General features: G+C 34.5%; 1 protein-coding gene across 1 annotated transcript in view; it reads right to left on the bottom strand.

Annotated features, from left to right (window-relative positions):
- Positions 1-527: 527 nt before the first annotated feature.
- Positions 528-19,804, bottom strand: part of PRELID2 (PRELI domain containing 2) — an 83,600-nt gene continuing 64,323 nt past the window's right edge. Inside the window, exons 6-7 of the mRNA XM_074291712.1 lie at positions 7,058-7,127; positions 528-5,494 (exon numbers count right to left, since the gene is read on the bottom strand). Coding sequence (XP_074147813.1) covers positions 7,068-7,127 — 60 coding nt within the window. The 3' untranslated portion in view covers positions 528-5,494; positions 7,058-7,067. The remainder of the gene's footprint in view (positions 5,495-7,057; positions 7,128-19,804) is intronic.

Consider the following 19,804-nt stretch of genomic DNA (forward strand, 5'->3'; position numbering starts at 1 on the left):
GGAGGAAAAGAAACAAAACTAGGATTTTTTTTCCTTTTATTTCTAATCCAATAACCGAGTGTATACAGATCTTACCTTTCTAAAAAGAACTGTAGCTTTAAAATGTTCACCTGAAAGAAAGATAGAAGAATCTAATATACTTTTTAGAAGAAAATGGTAGCACCTCAGCTAAGGATTCTAATCTGAAACCAGAAGTAGGAAGTAGAAAGTCACCTCAACAGGAAACAACAGTGACCCCAAAACCAATGGAACACCATCTAGCAGTTATGTAAGGCTTGCACTGAACAACACCAATAGAGGCCATTATTTCATTCTTGGTAGAGGATGAATGACACATAACAACACCAGAAAGTAGACCCCTTAGGAACAATGTGATGACATCAGTAATGAGTTATCTCACCACATATTCCCTGGACAAATGTATTTCCTACATGCTTCTCTGCAAATGTTCATTGTGTCTCCACTCTTCCTACCAATAGTGTGCATAGTATGAAAAAGTTACTCGCTAGTTTAAGAGGGAAATGTCCCAGTTTTGATGCTTTTCTTATTATGCTATTTCATTAAGTATCATTCGGCAGACCAAAAAAGATAAACAAATTGATGGTACCTCATGAACAATAAAGACTTTAAGCATTAACCTCCAAGGAAAGAACAGAGACAAAAGTGTTTAACTGCCTTAATTTTTTAACATTTAGCTTGCAGTTTTAGATTGGCTTTTATAAAAATTGTCTTATTGTATCACTTTTGTTAAGAAATAAAAATAAAAACACAAAAAGAAACAGAAGATAAAGCACTTAATAATGTGTTGAACAGAGTAGGTACTTAGCAGTTGCCAAATAAAAAACAAAATTTCTTCAGACACTGTTCATTTAGCAATGTCAGGCAAAAAATATACATTTGATAAATGTTTATTAAATAACTAATAATTATTACATTATTATTATCAATAAAAACAAAATCATTCAGATCCACAGAACTATACAATCAAAATCAGTATACAATATGCTAAATAAAGTATGTAAAGCTGAGTTTGTGGTAGTTAGTGCAAAATTTAAATAAAACCAGGAACTTAGATGCTAACCCAAAAGAACAATGTAGTTTACATTCCCATTGGTAGTAACATTAGTAGGGGTTAGTTAATTCTTGATTTGAACCATACCATAGTAGAAGACCAGGAAAATTCAAGGACTTATCTATTAATCCATAGAAGGCAGAAAGGATCATGCTGAATTAACTACAGAGTGGTTTTTGTTTGTTCATTTGTTTTGTTTTATTTTAGCTTTGGTTAGCTTCTCACTTCTCGGAAATGGGCCTAGTTTTCATATGTATAGAGACATATGAATAATTATCACATATGCTTCCGAACAATAGAAGTGGGAAAGGATTTCTTAGACACATTAATAGACCAGACAGATCCAGACCTGAATTGAACTGCTTGGTGCCTCATTCTTTATGAAAATCCTGGGAATTAGAACATGGCTATAACTCATTCTTACTAATTAAAATAGAAACTTAGCAGATAATAATCACTTGAATCCTATAAAGTCTATGCTAATTGTCTCCCCCCAAAAAAAAGATTAAAATCACAAAAAGTAGCTGAAACATCTTTATTTCATAGAGACAGCAAAGGTATTAACTATTCCTTTCAAGGAAAGTATAGAGCATTCAACAGATTTGCCTTTTCCCTCTTAAATCAGTTAAATTTTAACACTGAATTAAAATACCTCATCAGGTAACTTCTAACTACATAAATAATGAGCTTGATATGAGAAATAGTGAGTTGAATTTTAATCCATATTGAATATGTTTTAAAGTATTTTTAAAAATCATCAGTTCAGTGGATTTAATTAACTAATTTACAGAATGTCATACTTATCTGAAAATCACTTTATATAATCATTATCACACATGTATGATATTGGATAAGTCATTTAACCTTTCAAGGATGGATTAGATATCACCTAGTCTATCATCTGAGATTCCAGTCTTTTATTATTTGTTGATCCTAAATTATATATATCCATTATAGAAAAGAGTCAAGAAAACAACAAAAGTCTCTTGACAACCAAAAAATAAAATAAAATAAAATAATAAAATACCAGTCATGATTCCCATATGTTCAAGTTCATAGTATAGCACCTCAGTCCATTAGAAACTATTGACTCTTATTTTATATAAGATCATAGTAATTCCTATTTATCAAAATTTACATCTTCTGCATATTCAAAATGGAAACTGAGAATTGACAGCTGACCATAAGTTTCTGGGGAAAAAAACCCTATGTGTGTATGTGTGTGTGTGTGTGTATACTTATATAATATATATATAGATATACACATACAGATGAATAGACGGTAAATAGATATACTCATGTAAAATACATATAAAGTTTTTTTAATATTGCAATCTAAGATTAATTAGTATAGGGATAAACTCCTTAATATACCATAATAGAGCCTCAGGATTTCATTGAATTACAGGAGAAGGCAATGATTGATTTTTATGATGCTGACCATCAAAATGTTAAAACTATGTTTAGAATGCTGTTTAAGAAGCACATCATACATTTTGGCAAGATTTCCAAAAGAAAATTTGCCACTTAAGATGGCAAAGCTTTGGCTATCTGTAAAATTCATTTTTGCGGATCATTTCATTCTGTCAAAGTGTCTGACAAATAAGGTGTTACTGAATATAAAACACATGATACACTTTATATTAAAATATAGCACCTTCCATCATTATATGATTGGATGCGTAATTTTTTTAACCAAGGTTAAATATTAACAGACAAAATCTTAAATCAGTTTTCTTCATAATTGGGATTTTCCATTTTTTGAAGCAAAAACATTATTGACCAATATGTTGAATCAATTACAAAACCTTCAAAAACAATTGGAAATGTGAATTATATAACTGAATACATTAGTAAAGATGTCTTTAGTTTGCTGTTTGGTGATATAAATTCACTAACTAGATTAAAAGTTATTCAAACCAATTATTGAGAATTGATACCTTCCCAAACTAATAACATGACAATGATAGGTAAATTGTTAAATTATAAGCCAAAATCATTGTTAAGTGAGATATCAAAACAGATTCAATACTGAGTTACTAATACTTGCAAAAATAAAATAAGCAAAAATTATTATCAAAATTCTAAGAGATATACCTTATTATAAAGATGATCTTTTGAGGAAAGAATGCATCTAACGATGAAATCCATCAAATTAGAAGAGGCAACTCTGCAAAGAACTATAGTGACTGATCATGTTTTGATTGACCTTTAAACTCCTGAAGCAATTCAAGTATAAAGGAAATTTTGCCTCTCTGTGCTTTTAGGTTGTGGTTTTTTTCCCAACCTAAAAGCACAGAGAGGCAGAATTTCCTTTATACTTGAATTGCTGGAAATTCTGCCTCTCTGTGCTTTTAGGTTGTGGTTTTTTTCCCATCTCTAAAAGAGGCACAATACTAAAGATCCCTAACTTCTTCAAAGAGTTCATGTAAAAAAAGAATAAGATAATATCTGTAAATGCTTTAAGTTCTTCAGTAAAGGAAATAAATCAGATACAACTTCATTGGATAGCAGTACTATCACATCTTATTTTTGGAATGAGGCTGTCATTTGAAAAGTCCAGGAACATAATGATGGAAAAGCCAAAATAACATCTAGGTTCTGCCCTTCATATTTTCCTCCCAATACAATTGAAGGCTGAATGATACAGCAAGAAGACAAGAGGAAATTATCCTAAGAAACAAAAATCAAGCAATATAAATATAAGCAATTAATGTTCACAATTGAAAGCTTGTTATGAAAAGTACAATAACCTTAAAATCCTTGAGTGCCTGGAGTTAAATAAAGGCTTGAATATTAACAATAAGAATAATTTTCTGAGACTTATCAATGGTGATCCAATTTCTCTGTCCTAAAATGATTCAAAGTTATTATCTCCCAAACCTTTGACTAGGAACATCACAAGCATGTTTCATTTATGTTTTGCTTATTTTGTCATCCTTTCAAGAAATAATTTATTATTCTGACGGGCTTGGCTCTTTTCAATAATGAGGTGATTCAGGCTAATTCCAAAAGACTTATGGTAAAGGAAGCCATCTCCATCCAGAAAGAGACTGAATGTGCATGACCACATAGAATTTTCACCTTTTTTGTTGTTTGTTTTTTTTTCTTTCTCATCTTTTTCCTTTTTGATTTGATTTTTCTTGTGCATCATTATAAATATGGAAAATATATAGAAGAACTGCACATGTTTAATATAATTTGGACATTTTCTGTCTAGGGGAGGGGATGAAGGGAAGGGGAAAAAACTTGAAACATAAGGTTTTGCAAGGATGAATGTTGAAAACTTTTTTTCATGTATTTTGAAAATTAAAAGTTATTAATTAAAAAAAAAAAGAAAGAATTGCATCGCCTTCATCTTTTCAAAGCACTGCCATGTCTATTATCCAACTTAATCTAGATAGCATAGAAAATAGAGCACTGAACCTATCAGGTCAGGAAGAACAAAGTTCAAATTCAACCTCAAACATTTCTTAGTTATGTAACCCTAAGCAAGCCATTTAACCACTATTTGCCTTTTTTAATTTATAAAATAAAGACAACACCTACCTTCCTCTGTTATTGTAAAGATAAAACTAGATATTTGTAATGCTCTTAGCATTGTCTAACACATAGTAGACACTTAATAAAATACTTGTTTCTTTCATTACTTCCAACAACAGAATCATGCAGGAAGAGCAAGGTTTATCCCATTTAACAAATAAAGAAATTAAAATTAGTTAAGTGACCTGAGTCAGAAAAAGCCAAAATTCAAGCCTCCTTATATTTAACCTAATGTTCTACTAAACATCATGAGTTTAGCTAGAATATCAAAATATAAAATGATTACTATAGGAAAAATAGAAAATATGCTTCTTTTGAGAGTTATAAAAAAGATATTAAACCATCATAATGTAGGCACTCTAAAGGTGATTTGTTTTTAACATAGTCCAACAAGAGCCTGGCTACCACAAGGCAATCTCAGGTCCAAAATACAATTCCTTACTTTATCTAAGAGTTCCACATGATCCTATGATTACAGTGATATTCTATGCACATGAAAAACCACAATTCTTCTGAAACAAGACTTGTTGCTTTTGTGGCATAAGAGAATTATAGGGACAATATGAGGCATTAATTAGTAAACATTATTCTAAGCATGTCTTTTTCATTTTCAAAGTAAAAAAAATTAAAATTCCAATAAAATTCAAATTGAAGATCAACAAGAGTCACATTTTCTCATAGCAACTGGAAAAAAATTATACTCCTAGAAGAATGCATCCCGTTAAATATTAGTAGAAGGCTAATGCTTTTTCTTCAAGCTGTCCATGTCATATCTTTGAGTCTTCCTTACTTTATGGCTGGAATAGCCATAAGTTTTGGAAATATAGTGGCAACAAAGGCATTGTTCTCTTATAATTGTAGACATGGACTCAACTCCCCCTAGTAAAGCAAAGAAAACAGGCTTTATTACCTAAAAAATACACATTTCTAATCAATAGTTATTTGATCTTTTTTTCTGCAGCAACTTGAGTCACAAGAATCCTATAATTATGGGCCATTCTTAGAGAAATTACATTTCTATCAAGTAATGATCTTAAATCAAAATCACCACCTCATTTTATTAAGTCTAACTTCACAATAATAATAGCTAAATGAGCAGTAAGATATACCTCAAATTGAGATCTTAATCATAGTGATAGTATAGGACCTCGCTATGTTATCAAATTCCAATAATCAGTGGTTCTCTCAGCTGTCAGAAGCATAAACAAACAGATGCCAGAGCTATTTGTTTTATTCAAAACTGACAAGGAATCAAAAACATGTCAAATGGATTTGTCAGCAGCAATGTCACAAGCAAATTGGCTGGTGAGATTTATATACCTCTGTTTTGGCCCATGATGAAACAGCCTTCTAGTTTTCCAATACCCCTCGAAGAATAGGTGAAGTTGTTCAAATGAGTATTAGACATACTAAAATACCATCAAAACTAAAAACTCTTTAAAGTATCCCAGAACATGAGCATAACACTTAAGAGCAAAAAGTAATATTATTTGGCAGTAAAATAAAGAACAATTTTAACAGTACAGTTCTCACCAGTAACAAATGGGAACAGGAATAATTTAAAATCATGGATATAATTAGCACTTTTAAATAAGCCATCCAAATTTATCCTATGAGAAAAATTTCAATCAAAACTAATCACAATTTACAAAATTCAATAAAGTAGAATGAACATTATACCTTCCAATTTTTTTTTTTTTTTTTGTCTATGCTCCACAATCAACGGTATCAAATGAACAAGGAAGTCCAAAAGAAAGGACCACCTCCAGCATCCAATTCCAGGATCTCTCAATAGTTAGAATTGTGATGAGGGATTATTTAATTCATTGCATTTATATCATCAAATGCCTAGGACAGCATCTACCCGCTATATGATAGGATAGGTGCTTAATAAATTTTCTTTGATTGATAATTACTTACAATAATTATATAATTAGGATCTGTAAATTCTTTCAGTATCCTGCAATGTAGTTTCTTATCTGGGACTAGAAACTTGAACTCCTTTAAAGTAGCTTTCCAATACTTAAATTCCCCTTTGTTTTCTCTGGCATCTGTTAATATCTTATCAGTTGCCTCAAGCTATCAATGGCCCTTCTTCATTCTCCTTCTTTCTCTACACATAGTTCTTAAAATCCTCTTTATTATTCTTAAAAATTTCTTGAGACCCAGTTCATTGAGAATATTTTGTTTTCCTGAGAATTTTCTTGTAGGTTCAAACCATGTTCAGAGAAGTAGAACTATAGCAAGTTGTCCAATATTCAATCAAATTCAGCTATGATCCTAAATATTGCCTAAGAACAATGCAAATTAAAAACATTGAACAGGTAATGAAATATCACACATGTGAAGCAGGCTTCAGAGCACAAAGCCATAATTCTGGTTCAATAAAGCTTATTATAAATAGTTGGTGAAAGTAATTGAGGCCTTGGTTTTGATACTCACTGATCATTTTTTATTCAGGTAAAGGGGTTCCACATTGTTCTTTCAGAAGAGTTTCCATTATTCTAATTCCCTGTGAGAAAGAGGGAGAAAAAAATCAATATGCTATATTTACTATAAACATACTTTCATAATTAGCAGATCCTTTTCCATCAAGGAGTCCAAAGTTATTAACATTTAGTCATGTTTTCAGTTTCAAAGAATTAGGTTGATCACATTGCTACAAATATAGAATTCAATCCATCAACAAGCTATGTCCCAGGTACTATATTCAACGCTATGAATACAAGTATAAGGAATGAAACAATCTCTCCCCATAGGGAATTTACATTCTAATGAAAAGACGATAAGTACATGTATAAACAATAAGTACATGTAATACAGCATAAAATAAAGTGAAAAAATGTGAACATGTATTTGGAGCATTGGAGTTTAGGGAAGATCAGGAATAGTCTCATGTATGGTGCTAAAGATGTATCTTGAAAGAGAGGGACTGTATGAAGCAAGCGTAAGGAGAAAGTGAAGCTCTGACATCTGGTAATGAGACTGAAAGAGGTACTGAAAGGAAAGAAACAATGAAAACTTCCCCTCTTCCTCCTTTTGCCTCTAGCTCTTGCAAACATATTAACTATAAAACAAAGCTATAACTCTCTGCCCCACTTAGTCTTGCTTCCCTAAGGAGGAGTGTTCTGGAAAACACAAAGGGCACACAGCTACCTTAGCAAAAGCATTAAAAAAGGGATAGTGTGGTGTCTAAAGCAAAGGGAGATTTATCCTGGGAATCAGAAAAACTGTGTTTTAGGCCTTGTGCTGCAGACAACTAACTGGCTGCAAGAGACATGGGGCAAATAACTTCTTAGAGCCGCAAATTTCCTCTGCAGCAAATGAGGACATTAGACTAGATAATCTCTAAAGACTTAAATGTGGGATAATATTCTTCTCTGAGAACCAGATAGGAAGGAATGATGTAATAAGAAATACCAAAAAATAAAAAGGAAGGAAGGGAGAAAGGAGAGACAGGGAGGGAGGGAGGTAAGAAGGGAGGAAGAAGGGAGGGAAGAAGGGAGGGAAGAAGGGAGGGAAGAAGGGAGGGAAGAAGGAAGAAAGGAAGGAAGGAAGGAAGGAAGGAAGGAAGGAAGGAAGGAAGGAAGCAAGGAAGGAAGCAAGGAAGGAAGGAAGGAAGGAAGGAAGGAAGCAAGGAAGGAAGCAAGGAAGGAAGGAAGGAAGGAAGGAAGGAAGGAAGGGAGGGAGGAAGGAAGGAAGGAAGGAAGGAGGGAGGGAGGGAAGGAGGGAGGGAGGGAGGGAGGGAGGGAGGGAAGGAGGGAGGGAGGGAAGGAGGGAAGGAAGGAAGGAGGGAAGGAGGGAAGGAGGGAAGGAGGGAAGGAGGGAAGGAGGGAAGGAGGGAAGGAGGGAAGGAAGGAAGGAAGGAAGGAGGGAAGGAGGGAAGGAGGGAAGGAGGGAAGGAAGGAAGGAAGGAAGGAAGGAAGGAAGGAAGGAAGGAAGGAAGGAAGGAAGGAAGGAAGGAAGGAAGGAAGGAAGGAAGGAAGGAAAGAAAAGGAAAGGAAAAGGAAAAGGAAAAGGAAAAGGAAAAGGAAAAGGAAAAGGAAAAAAGAAAAGAAAAGAAACCCTGAAGATCATCAAGAAAATAAACTCCATCCTGGGGAGATGCCTGACAGAGTTGTATTAGAGGGCAGTACAAATATGGGAAGAGCCTATGTGGCTACAGCTACTTCTTTCTTGGCAGTGATCACAAAACCATGAATCAAAGCAATAAGAAAAAAAAATTTTTTAATTATAAGCTGAAGTTCTTATAGAGAACTCTCAGAGAAGCAAAATCTCCCAATGCAAACTACCACACTTCTGAAATTTATAGTCTTACAACGGTTAAATGACTTGTCCAGGTTATACAGTAAGCATTTGTCAGACAAAAAAGCATAAACAATAATATGATTAAAATTATGCCCTAAGGAAGTCAGAGATTAGATGCAGGAAAAAGAAGAAAAGGCTAAATGTCTCTCTTTTATTGGGAGAATTAAGGGTAAGTTTAAAAAAGGCATTACTCAAATGGAAGAAACTGAAAAATCAATGAATGAATGAATGAAAAAGTAGTTATCAAGAATGCATCTCAAGAACTATGATAAGTGCTAAATACTGGAAATACAAATACAAAAAATGAAGGCAATAATTGTCTTCAAATAATTTATATAATTATAAAGGAAGAGAGGGAGTGGTATCCAGGTGGGAATATTTTGATTTGGAAAGTTGCACAAATGCTGAGTGGTACATTAGGCCACAAACTGGCATATATTTTCTAGAACAAAAAAAGAATTAGTATGATTATGGCTCTAATCAGGGAAGGGAGGAGAAAGGAAGGTTGTAAATGGTAATTCAAGGTAGCTTTATGGTGGTAAGGAGATAGCCTAGGAGTAAAGTCAAGCATATTTAGAATTTTGCCAAGGTGTAGTGGGTACCTGAGACAATCACAAATGAGGATAGCAGGAATTAAAGGATGAAGACATTATACCCTTCAAGAAATTCTCTAATTTTGGTGAGAGATGATAACCAATAGCTATGAATCAATCAATCAACAAGCAAAGGTTAAACATCTACTCCATGCTAGACATTGTACCAGACAAAGGAAGTACAAACAAAAAGTGAACCTTTTTCCCTTTAGAATGCTACTGCCTTTTAAAATCCCTACCATTTAGCACAACATCTCATCAACATCTTCTGGTTGATTAAGTGACAAACATAACAAGGAATTTGGAAAGATTCTCTAACATAAATTCTCTGAGGACACACTATACATTATGCAGACCCTGAGTCAGCCTCCTTCTCAAACAAATATAATGGGAAAGAATAAAGCAAAATTTCCAGTGGGGAGGGGGGGATGCTCAGTTCTCATGTAAGTCAGGACCAAAGACTGTTAAACAGTTCCAGTTTGAGTCCTCTACCTGCTCTACTTCCTCCCTAAGGGAAAAAAAAACTATTATACAAAAATAACCATGTGTGCTGTTATAAGCTCAATAAAGACAATACTAATTTTCCAAAAAACTTTTTAAGTCCTTTTTTTAAAAGAAAATTGAACACATAAATTTAGATGATCTTTCTTTAAAAAAAAAAAAAAAAAAAAAAAAAAAGCTCGCTTTTTCTACAGAAAGTGAGAAATGGGTGAACTGTACCCATCTGTCTAAATAAAGAAGGTCACAATTTACAGAACTGAACACTAATTGACATAAGTGAAGCCTTTCAGGTTTGCCTTGGGAATTAAAAAACATTATTTATTGAATCAATTATATTCACCATATGACAGCTGATTTTTCTCTTTTTTCCCTTTTCCATTACCATTTTAGTCTTAAACAGAATGAAAGGACATGTGGAATAAGACCAAATTTGTTAAAAAAAAAAAAAAAGAGAGAGAGAGAGAAACAGAGAAAGAAAGAAGGAAAGAGAAAAAGAGAAAAAGAAAAAGAGAAAGAGGGAAAGAGGGAGGAAAGGAGGGAGGGAAGAAGGGAGGGAGGAAGGGAGGAAGGAAGGAGGAAGGAAGGGAGGAAGGAAGGGAGGGAGGAAGGAAGGAAGGAAGGAAGGAAGGAAGGAAGGAAGGAAGGAAGGGAGGGAGGGAGGGAGGGAGGAAAGGAGGGAGGGAGGGAGGGAGGGAGGGAGAGAGGAAGGAAGGAAGGAAGGAAGGAAGGAAGGAAGGAAGGAAGGAAGGAAGGAAGGAAGGAAGGAAGGAAGGAAGGAAGGAAGGAAGGAAGGAAGGAAGGAAGGAAGGAAGGAAGGAAGGAAGGAAGGAAGGAAGGAAGGAAGGAAGGAAGGAAGGAAGGAAGGGAGGGAGGAAAGGAGGGAGGGAGGGAGGGAGGGAGGGAGGAAGGAAGGAAGGAAGGAAGGAAGGAAGGAAGGAAGGAAGGAAGGAAGGAAGGAAGGAAGGAAGGAAGGAAGGAAGGAAGGAAGGAAGGAAGGAAGGAAGGAAGGAGGGAGGGAAGGAGGGAGGGAGGGAAGGAAGGAAGGAAGGAGGGAGGGAAGGAAGGAAGGAAGGAGGGAAGGAGGGAGGGAAGAAAGGAAGGAAGGAGGGAAGGAGGGAGGGAAGGAAGGAAGGAAGGAGGGAAGGAGGGAGGGAAGGAAGGAAGAAAGGAGGGAGGGAAGGAAGGAAGGAAGGAAGGAAGGAAGGAAGGAAGGGAGGGAGGGAGGGAGGGAGGGAGGAAAGAGAAAAAGAGAAAAAGAAAAAGAGAAAGAGGGAAAGAGGGAGGAAAGGAGGGAGGGAAGAAGGGAGGGAGGAAGGGAGGAAGGAAGGAGGAAGGAAGGGAGGAAGGAAGGGAGGGAGGAAGGAAGGAAGGAAGGAAGGAAGGAAGGAAGGAAGGAAGGAAGGAAGGAAGGGAGGGAGGGAGGGAGGGAGGGAGGGAGGAAGGGAGGAAGAGAAAAGAAAAGAAAAGAAAAGACCCTTGCAACTCTCAGAAACGTTAAGTGTCTCCCTATGACCTCTAAGATAAAATGCAAAATCTTCAGTCATGTAATGTGGAGATTCCACAACGTGGCTTCAACTCTATCATTCTACCTGTATTTCATCTAACACAACTCCTCACAAACTGTATTTTATCAATATTGACTTACTAGTTGTTCCTTGAATTTATCAACAATCTTGTAACTTTCTAGCTTATCTCCAACTTTCTTTCCCTTATGTATACAAGTGCTATGTGTGTACTCACCTTCATCTCTGTCTCAAAGCATCCTTAGCTTCCTTCAAAGGTCTGTTCACCTATTGAAAGGGACCTTCCTTCATACCACACGTACCAACCTCTATCATAAATGCTCTTCCCTCACCAAATTGTTAGTCTAATATAGGGGAAAGAATGTTCTGGAGACAAAGATAATGGGTTCAAATGCCATGTCCAAAACTTGGTATTTCTGTGACACTGGACAAGGAACTTAAAGTTCTCTATGGCTCCATTTCCTCATCTGTAAAAATATGGGCAATAAAGAGGTTCTCTAAGTCCTCTAAGCTTCTTTCCATCTCTTAAATCTAACATTCTATGTGGGATTCTACCACATCCCTCCAATAGAATGCAACTTTCTTGAAGATAGGGACAGTTTTATTTTTGCCTTTGTATACTCAATGTCTAGCACAGTGACTTGGTACATTATGGGTACTTAATAAACACTTGTTATATTGAAATAGTCAAAGGTAAAAATCCACTTGATATGTTCTTTCAAATAAAGTTCAAACACCTAAATCTTTACCCAAGGAGATCCAACTTAAGGGCACTAAATCATACCCTTCATAATATGTTGCTGCACTTCCAATACAGAATAAACATTGATGCTCCATTAAACATCCTCCTTTATATAGATATGGCTTAAAAGCTTCTTGGACTGACAAACCATAAAACAATTTGATTTTATTATTCTCCTCCTCCTTGGAGGATTTTTTGTTTTATTACAAAGCAATCATTCTCCATTTGCAAAAGAACATGGAAGTGGGCTATCTCATAGACTCATTTTCCTAATGCTGCAGAGCAGCATTTGCCAAATATACCCTCCTAAAAGAATTGCAGAGCTTTTAAGATGCAAAACACTTTACAAGCTTCCCATTTTAAGAGTCCCTAAGCAATAACTGATCATTACTGAAAACTCAAAGGTTGCCTGAAAGAAAGATCAGGGAAGTTGGGAACTAAAGTCAGCTAAATCCAGGTCAAAACTCATTTCATAAGTTATCAACATAATGCTTTCTTGAGAAAACTATGATTTATCTAGGAGATCTCCAAAAGAAACATTAAATCCAATGAGGAATCATAGAGTTTCAGAAGCAGTCTTTTAGAGCTATTTCTGAAGGGATCTCTTTAACAAAATGGAAATGTTCATTTAATTATCACTATAATAACAAATCAGTGTATGAGACCCCTCTGGAAATAATGCTTTCCTACTGGTCATTGTTTAAAGGGGCAGTAATCTGCCCTACTATTATAGTCTTTTAGAACTTGGACTTTTGAATAATAAATGATACAATCATGGGAGCTAATTATCTCAGAGAAGCATTGTGATGGAGAGCATCTTCGGTCTCCTATCATGCTAAAGTCTCTAATTACATACTTTCAAGAACAATACCCTAATGTAAAAATCAATGATGATGATAATAAAAATAACAGTTCAAATGTGTTTTAAGGTTTGTAAATAGCCATATTCATAACCACCCTTCCAGGGAGGTAGTTATAACCTTATATAACTTAGTTATATAGTTATAACCTTATATATATATATATATATATATATGTATATATATATATATACATATATATATATGTATATATATATACATACATATATAAAACATTATATAACATCATAACTTCCATTTTCTAGGTGGGCACAGAGAAATGAAATGACTTGCCCGGAATCAAACAGCAATTTAAAAACACCAAATCTAAGGGACTTAGAAGCCATCTACTCCAAAACACACTCACAAGAATTTCTCATTTACGACATATCCAATCCCTTTGGGTCTATTTTCCTCATCTATAAAATGAAGGAGTTGGTTTAGATGCAAAGGCTCCTTTCAATTTTAGCTCTATAAACTATAATCTATCAAGATTATAAAGTAGCTATCTAATGTCAGATTCAAAGCTTTCAATGAGGGGGTCAATGACTGTTCCCCTAACCCTGGCAATAGCCCATTATTCTTTGGAACTAGCCCTGATTGTTAGGAAATTAAGAAAGGTTTGCTATTTTAATATCAGGAAAAGCATAAACCTGCTGCTTTGCAACTTCCATATGTTGTTTCTAGCTTTGTCCTCCAGGTTGAAGTATTTCTCTGACCACCTTTCTGAAAGCAGGGATGTTGCCATATCCCTGCCTCTTTTCTTCTAGTTCTCCAGACTGAAATGTGTTCTCATTGGGAAGAATCATGTACAAAGTAGCAATTATTATTAATTCCTCTTCCTTGTAAAGGATGAAGTTATCACTATTTACTTGCACTCAAATCTTCTAACTCTAAAATTAGTGCTCTGCCTTTAAAACTAGGGACTACAGCTTTTTAGAATCTTTTCCTAGTACAAACCTCTAGTTGTGCATTTATTTCCTTGTGTCAAGGCAGCAAGTAGGAGAGATTGATTTACATGATTCTTCTATCCAGTGACCAAATGACTATCCCTAATGTTCTTTCCCCGTACAAATTCTGTCTCCATCATAGATGTGGCAAGCTCAAGTTAATCCAGTATTTGGAGTCTTCTGCAGTCATTATTTACTCTACACTAGGTCCTTTCTTCATTTAGGCAGTTTTTATAGGACTAGTTGAAAAGTGAAAGATTCATTCAAATATCCAAATCTTTTTGCTTTGTTATTAATTTTCATGGTATCAAATAGACGTTCCTTGAAAAAACATTTTTGACTGATGATGACTGAGCTGTATGATGATTTTAACATATTTGTTTCCTTGTTTTGTTCCTCCTCCTTTTTTTCATGAGGTTCCAGAACTAAAGTGTTCAAAAAGGCATAAGCATGAGAGGATTCCATCAACCAAGAAATAAATCCCTGTCAGTAATTGCCCAGTCAGTAGAGGTTAAAAGTTAAAATTTCTATTTACTCCTTCCCCACTTTAAAAAAAAAAAAAAAAAACCTGGGAGATATATGATTTTTAATGAATGTAGAATAGACTATATCTGACTTGAATAGTAAAAGGTAAAATATAAAATTTTTCACTCCAAAACTCAATTAACAGGTTTGTCCAAGTTTGAAGGGGGAAAAAATGAGAAAAGAAAGAGACAGAGAGAGACATACAGTGACACAGAGAAAAAGAGAGAGAGAAAGACAGAGAAATGAAGAATACATGGTCCCTGACTTTCATGAGATTACAATCTTGTTGAGACACAAAATCTATTGAAACAACTTAATTAAAAAATTCAAAGAAAACAGAAGATTTAGTGCTGAAATAAGCAGTCAGGCAAATGCTGTAAGAGTTCAGAGAAGTTCAAATCAATGTGGATTGCAATAGTCATGGAAGGTTTAACTGGTTAGGTAGGATCAAAGATAGACTTTGAAGAATGAGAAAGATTTCAACAGAAAAAAGCAGGAAAGCAAAGGCATTAAGAACCCAGTTTGTGTTTCAATTTTAAAGGGATTCTACATTGAATGAAAGAATTCATATCAGGCATCTTTTTTTTAAATAGTCATCTCCCTCATGCATTTAAAATAAATTTTATTTATAATAAATTAAAATTTTATTAAGCACCTACAACATAGTAGGTACAGAGCAAAGTACTGGGGATGCATAAAAGAAAAAGTAAGACAGTTCCTGTTCTCAAGGAGCTTACCATCTATTAATGGAGGAAGAAAAGTTACAAAAGATGAGATTGATAAGAGGGAAGAAAGCTATCTAGACAGGGGGCATGATGAAGATGGAGGCAATTCCAAGCAGTACAACTGGCAAAAAATTAAGAACTGCCCCCTTTCTGTTCTGAACTTTTTTTAGATGGGAATTTTGGAGTTGTTTGAATTTTTAAAAAATGCTAGAACTTTTAAGCAAAATAACTAGGGTACAAATTAAAACACATCTAAATTGGGAATCTGTTCTGAGAAGTAAGGTAGATATAGAATGGGGAAGGAAAAAAGTAACTATAGCATCACCTGGATTCAAATGCTATCATCAGGACCATTTGGAAACTCTTCCTCCAGTCTAGAATTTATGATCAGTTGATATACTATTTGAGAATTTAGGATCTCATCCATATCATGATGATACAACAGGTTAGGATTTTATGGAGTTGGTGTTAGAAGAGAGTTCCAACAACCTTACTACATAAAGGAGAAAACTGATGTTCAAAGAGCTTATGCCTTTAGCCCAAGGTCACACAAACAGTAAGTGGCAAAGCTGGAATTTGAACCCTCCCCCTATTCTTTCATTCTGAATCCAGCACTCTTCCATCGCACCCATGCTGTAATTTGTACAAAGTAGATAAATAATACTTCAAAGATATGTGATTATGTCAGTTTGGATACTCTCCCCATCATAAATATTGTAGCACGCTCCCTCACTTAGTAGATGGGAGAATGGCCATGATTAAAAAAATTCATCACCCCAGAGGCAAATTGGTCATGAATCTCACTGAGCTCATCCAGAGTCAAGGTCCTCAGACAACAGTTATACAGTTTGTCACTGGGACTATTTTTGAAATCTCTCCCACCTGATAGGAACTACCAATGTTTTTCTCCTAATAGCTTAGCTTTCAAGAACTTAAAATCATCTCCACACCACAAGACATTAGGGTGGGACTTTGGAAGAGAAAATAAATAATGTCTATGAAAAATGTAAAGGTACTTTTCTTACTGAGTCCCTTGAATAATCACATCTCCAGCGCATCTGAAGTAGGCTCCTTATCAAATACAAATACCTTGTTAGAATATATGACATAATATAATTTTTCCTTAGAGGTTATAAACTCGGTCTTGAGTATGATTCATTTTTGTGTTGAGAGGCAACCCAAATCATTACACCTTAAGTGTCAAGGCCAGAACAGTAAATTGACACAATAATCCAGATTTATTTCTATTTCCTGCTACAAAACTTTTCCCCCTCTTTAATGAGAATATGAAATTCCCATAGTACTTAATGGAAAGGAAGAATATACTTGGTACTTTCACAGGCATCTTCTTAACAAATCACTCAATATAAGATGGTCTGAATTCTAAGTTCAAGGGAATTGCTATTCATAGAACTTATCTTATCATGCTAAGGTTGATTTCCTAACCTTTTTTTTTTTTTGGAATAGAGAAACACTAGCTGGAAGGCTAAGGGCTCACTCTCCAGCCTCTCCTCACCCCACCCCCATGTGTGTATATATATATATATATAGGAATAGTTTTGATTCTTCAAACTTTGATATGGCAAGGTGAAAAGTTCTTGGAATTGGTCCCAAGGACAGAAACACCTGGCTATAACTTTGATTATATCTATCTTTACCCTCATGCTCCAACAGAGCTGTAAGGCAAACATTTACCTGTAGGAACCATTTTTGCTTTAATACAAAAACTGCCAATTATATTTCCTTGGTTGATGACCTAATACTAAGATAGGAGAACCCTTCACTTTGTACTAAGGAGCTGTTAGAGCTGAACAGGCTTTTCATTTCCAAGAGACAAAGCCTCTGGAGGTTAACCAGGATATCAGGTTACAACTTACAACAGAAGTGCTATAATTACCATTAGGAACATAAATAAGATTGCTCATCTTTATTTTCTCATCCTTCAAATTATCTGTGAAGTGGCAAAACAATGAACACATGGCAAGGTTAAAGAAAAATGTTTTTTTAAAAAACAATCACACATTTGATACCTTAAATTAATAAGAACAATCAAAATAAAAACTACATGAAGGAAAACCATCAAAAGATTAAAAATATAAAAACCTTTGTATACAGATAATTGTCTAAATATTATCCACCTACTATGATAAGGTCCTTGTTTGAAAAAATAAAAATACAGAAAAATAAAATCCTAAGGCTCACAAATTCAAATGCATTCCAATGCTTCTTTATACTTTTAAAAGAAAATTAAATAGGAGGAAAAGTGGAATCATTTATTCACTTATTTATGCATTTGTTTTTTAGAAAAATATCTTTTTCTTTCATGTCATTGTTTACTCTCTTTGACACACCAGAGTTCCCTTTAAGGATTCTTTATTCACATATGTGTGTATATATTAATAGAAATTATTTTAATAGAAAATAAGTCTACTGAATGTGACCTATAATCCCTATTCCTAGGACGACTGAGGTTTGAGGATGCCTGGAGTTTAAGTATTTCTGAGCTGCAATGGTCTAAACCAAGTGTCCACATGAAGTTCAGCACTAATATTGAGAGCTCCAAGGCATATGGAGGATGGGGGGGAGAAGTACTAGACTACCTAATGGGGAGAAAACTAGCCCATGTCAGAAACAAAAATACATTAAAACTGTGTTGTCAAAATAGGTCCAAACAATAAACATTTTAAGCACATTTTATGTTTCCTGGGACACTGGCACATTGTGCTAAACCCTGAGAATACAAAAAGAAGAAAAAGACAATTTCTGCCCTCAGGAATTTCACAATCTAATGGGATAGACAACAAATAAACAGACATGTATAGATAGACAAAAGATATATAAGAAAAAATAGGATATAATTAACAGATAGAAGGCATTAGAGGTAAGGTGCTGGGAAAGGCTTCCAGAGAAGCCTTTAATATATTTACTATATTATATTATAAAACTAAGAAGGTAAATTGCACAGTCGTGTTTTTAAAAGTTTCAAATGCCAAATAGACAAGTCTATAAACTAAAGCAGTAACACGGAGACTTGTCCTTTAATCCTACCTCTTCTTATAATTAGCTGAGTGACCTTGAGGGAGCTACCTACCTTTTCTGGATATCAATTTCTTTATCTATTAAATAAATAGATTCTATTTCATCTATTTGGATTGAACTATCTGATCCCTAGGGTTCCTTCCAACTGTAAATTCTGTGATTCTATGAATCTAGGTTGATGAGATTATCTAAGGAGATGTTTCTAGCTGCTGCCTGCCATTCACGAAGCAAATGAAAATACAACTAAATGAAAGAGAAAAGTTGGAAGTTACTTCACATTGTCCTTCAAATACCTGTGCTGCTCCCCTATATTTAAAGCCATTTGAAAATGTGTGTTTGTTTGTTAATAGGGGTTGGGTGAAGAGAATAGAGGGCTCAGTCAAACCTTCCTCCACTGTTGAAAACATTATTCAGAAGTCGTGCCATATTCTTCTCCCTCCTGAACAAAACACTTATAGAATATTAGATGTGGAAAGAATAGTCTCTCTCCATATTAAAGCAAGAATTTCCTCTGTCAATGAGTATTCTGTTATTATTATTGAACAGATCAATTACAGCTTTGATTTGCTCAAACAAGTCACTTAACTTCTCAAAACTCAGTTTCCTCATCAATTAAATAAAATAATTGCACATTTCTCACAAGGCTATTGTAAGGATCAAATTGACAACCTATGAAAAATGCTTTGAAAAAGTAAAAAAGTTAAAGCACAGCATAAATATTATTGTTATGGTTATTATTATACTTATGAAATGGAAAAAGACTTAGAATAAGGGCTTTAACACATAGTGGGTCTATGAGAATTATAGAATTACACAGAATGAAAAAAAAAATCTGCACTGAGTGTAAGTACCCCCACTGATGGAATCCCAACTCAAATGTTGAGAATGAACAAAAATATTTTTTAAAGTCATTAACAAAAAGCCAACATTAATAAGTTAGAAGAGACTTAGGTCATGTAGCTCAAATCCAAAATTTATTAGATCATAGATTTAGAGCAAAAAGGGACCTTACATCTCATCTAATTCATCCTTTCATTTTGTAGATGAGGAACTGGGGAACTTAACTGATTTGCCCAAGGTTACCTATCTATAGTAAGTGGCAAAACTAGGATCTGAGCCCAAGTTCTCTGACTCTCAAACCTTGCTGTTGTACCCCAACACACTTCTTATTCTATTGCAACTTAAATATTGGACAAGAAAATTATTAAAAATAGTCCTTAAATCTTATATAACTTAAGGCTATATCAATAAGAAGAGTGTTATTTCTATGCAAATGAATTATCAGTTCAAGTAGGTGTTCATTTTTCTGAGTTATCTCAAATTAAAATGAATAGGAGGTTGTTTTTTCCTTTAACACTAACCAGTCTACCTTGGTTTCTAATGAGTAGAATCCCAAAGGTAAATCTTGGGAGGTATAGAATTT

This window comes from Sminthopsis crassicaudata, chromosome 2 (assembly GCF_048593235.1).
Source record: "Sminthopsis crassicaudata isolate SCR6 chromosome 2, ASM4859323v1, whole genome shotgun sequence".
In the NCBI taxonomy this organism is placed as follows: domain Eukaryota; kingdom Metazoa; phylum Chordata; class Mammalia; order Dasyuromorphia; family Dasyuridae; genus Sminthopsis; species Sminthopsis crassicaudata.